The 711-nt window shown below is 42.6% G+C and overlaps 1 protein-coding gene across 1 annotated transcript in view; it reads left to right on the forward strand.

The window, feature by feature from the left end:
- LOC103398984 (ran-specific GTPase-activating protein-like) overlaps positions 1-705 on the forward strand; it is a 2,299-nt gene extending 1,594 nt beyond the window's left edge. The window contains exons 3-5 of the mRNA XM_025053927.1: positions 6-66; positions 169-297; positions 377-705. Of these exons, the coding sequence (XP_024909695.1) occupies positions 6-66; positions 169-297; positions 377-645 (459 nt within the window). The 3' untranslated portion in view covers positions 646-705. The remainder of the gene's footprint in view (positions 1-5; positions 67-168; positions 298-376) is intronic.
- The last annotated feature ends 6 nt before the right edge of the window (positions 706-711 follow it).

Raw genomic sequence — 711 nt, forward strand, 5'->3', positions numbered from 1 at the left:
AAAAGGGAACGATCCGCCTGCTGATGAGGAGAGACAAGACCCTGAAGATCTGTGCTAACCATCACAGTAAAGAGAATTCATTTATTCTTGATATTTAAAAAAAAAAATCTTTTTTTTTTTTTTTTCGTTCTTTGTGAAACGACGTGCTGAAATTTCTTGTCATTTCAGTTGTGCCCACTATGGAGCTGAAGTCCAACGCGGGCAGTGACAGGGCGTGGGTGTGGAACACATTAGCGGACTACGCTGACGAAAGTCCCAAACCCGAACTACTGGCAATAAGATTTTTAAACGCAGAAAGTAAGAACCGTCTGTGAATTTAACTTCTACCGCTTTGCGATGTCACGTCCACTCACGGCGAGTTCTTCTGTTCTTACAGATGCCCAGAAGTTCAAGGCAAAGTTTGACGAGTGCAAAGAGGAAGTCCGTAAACAAAAGGGAGACACGGGTGAGTGGAAAGACCCTCAATTTGTCCCATCTTTTTTTCCTTTTTTTTTGACATCTGATTGGCTCAGCAGGAGGACGATAAATCCAACACTTTGTTATAGGACAATTACATTTTTCTTAAGATCCAGCTGTCTGTACGAAACCACTGAGTGGGCAGCATTTGACCCGTGGGCCTTATGTTTGACACATAATTTAAAGTAATATTTTTGGGCCTGAAACTACTAAAAGTCTGTTGACCTTCACCTGACCCCAGGTGTCGGCAGATGA

The sequence above is a fragment of the Cynoglossus semilaevis genome, unplaced genomic scaffold, assembly GCF_000523025.1.
Source record: "Cynoglossus semilaevis isolate Cse_v1.0 unplaced genomic scaffold, Cse_v1.0 scaffold2224, whole genome shotgun sequence".
NCBI classification, from domain to species: domain Eukaryota; kingdom Metazoa; phylum Chordata; class Actinopteri; order Pleuronectiformes; family Cynoglossidae; genus Cynoglossus; species Cynoglossus semilaevis.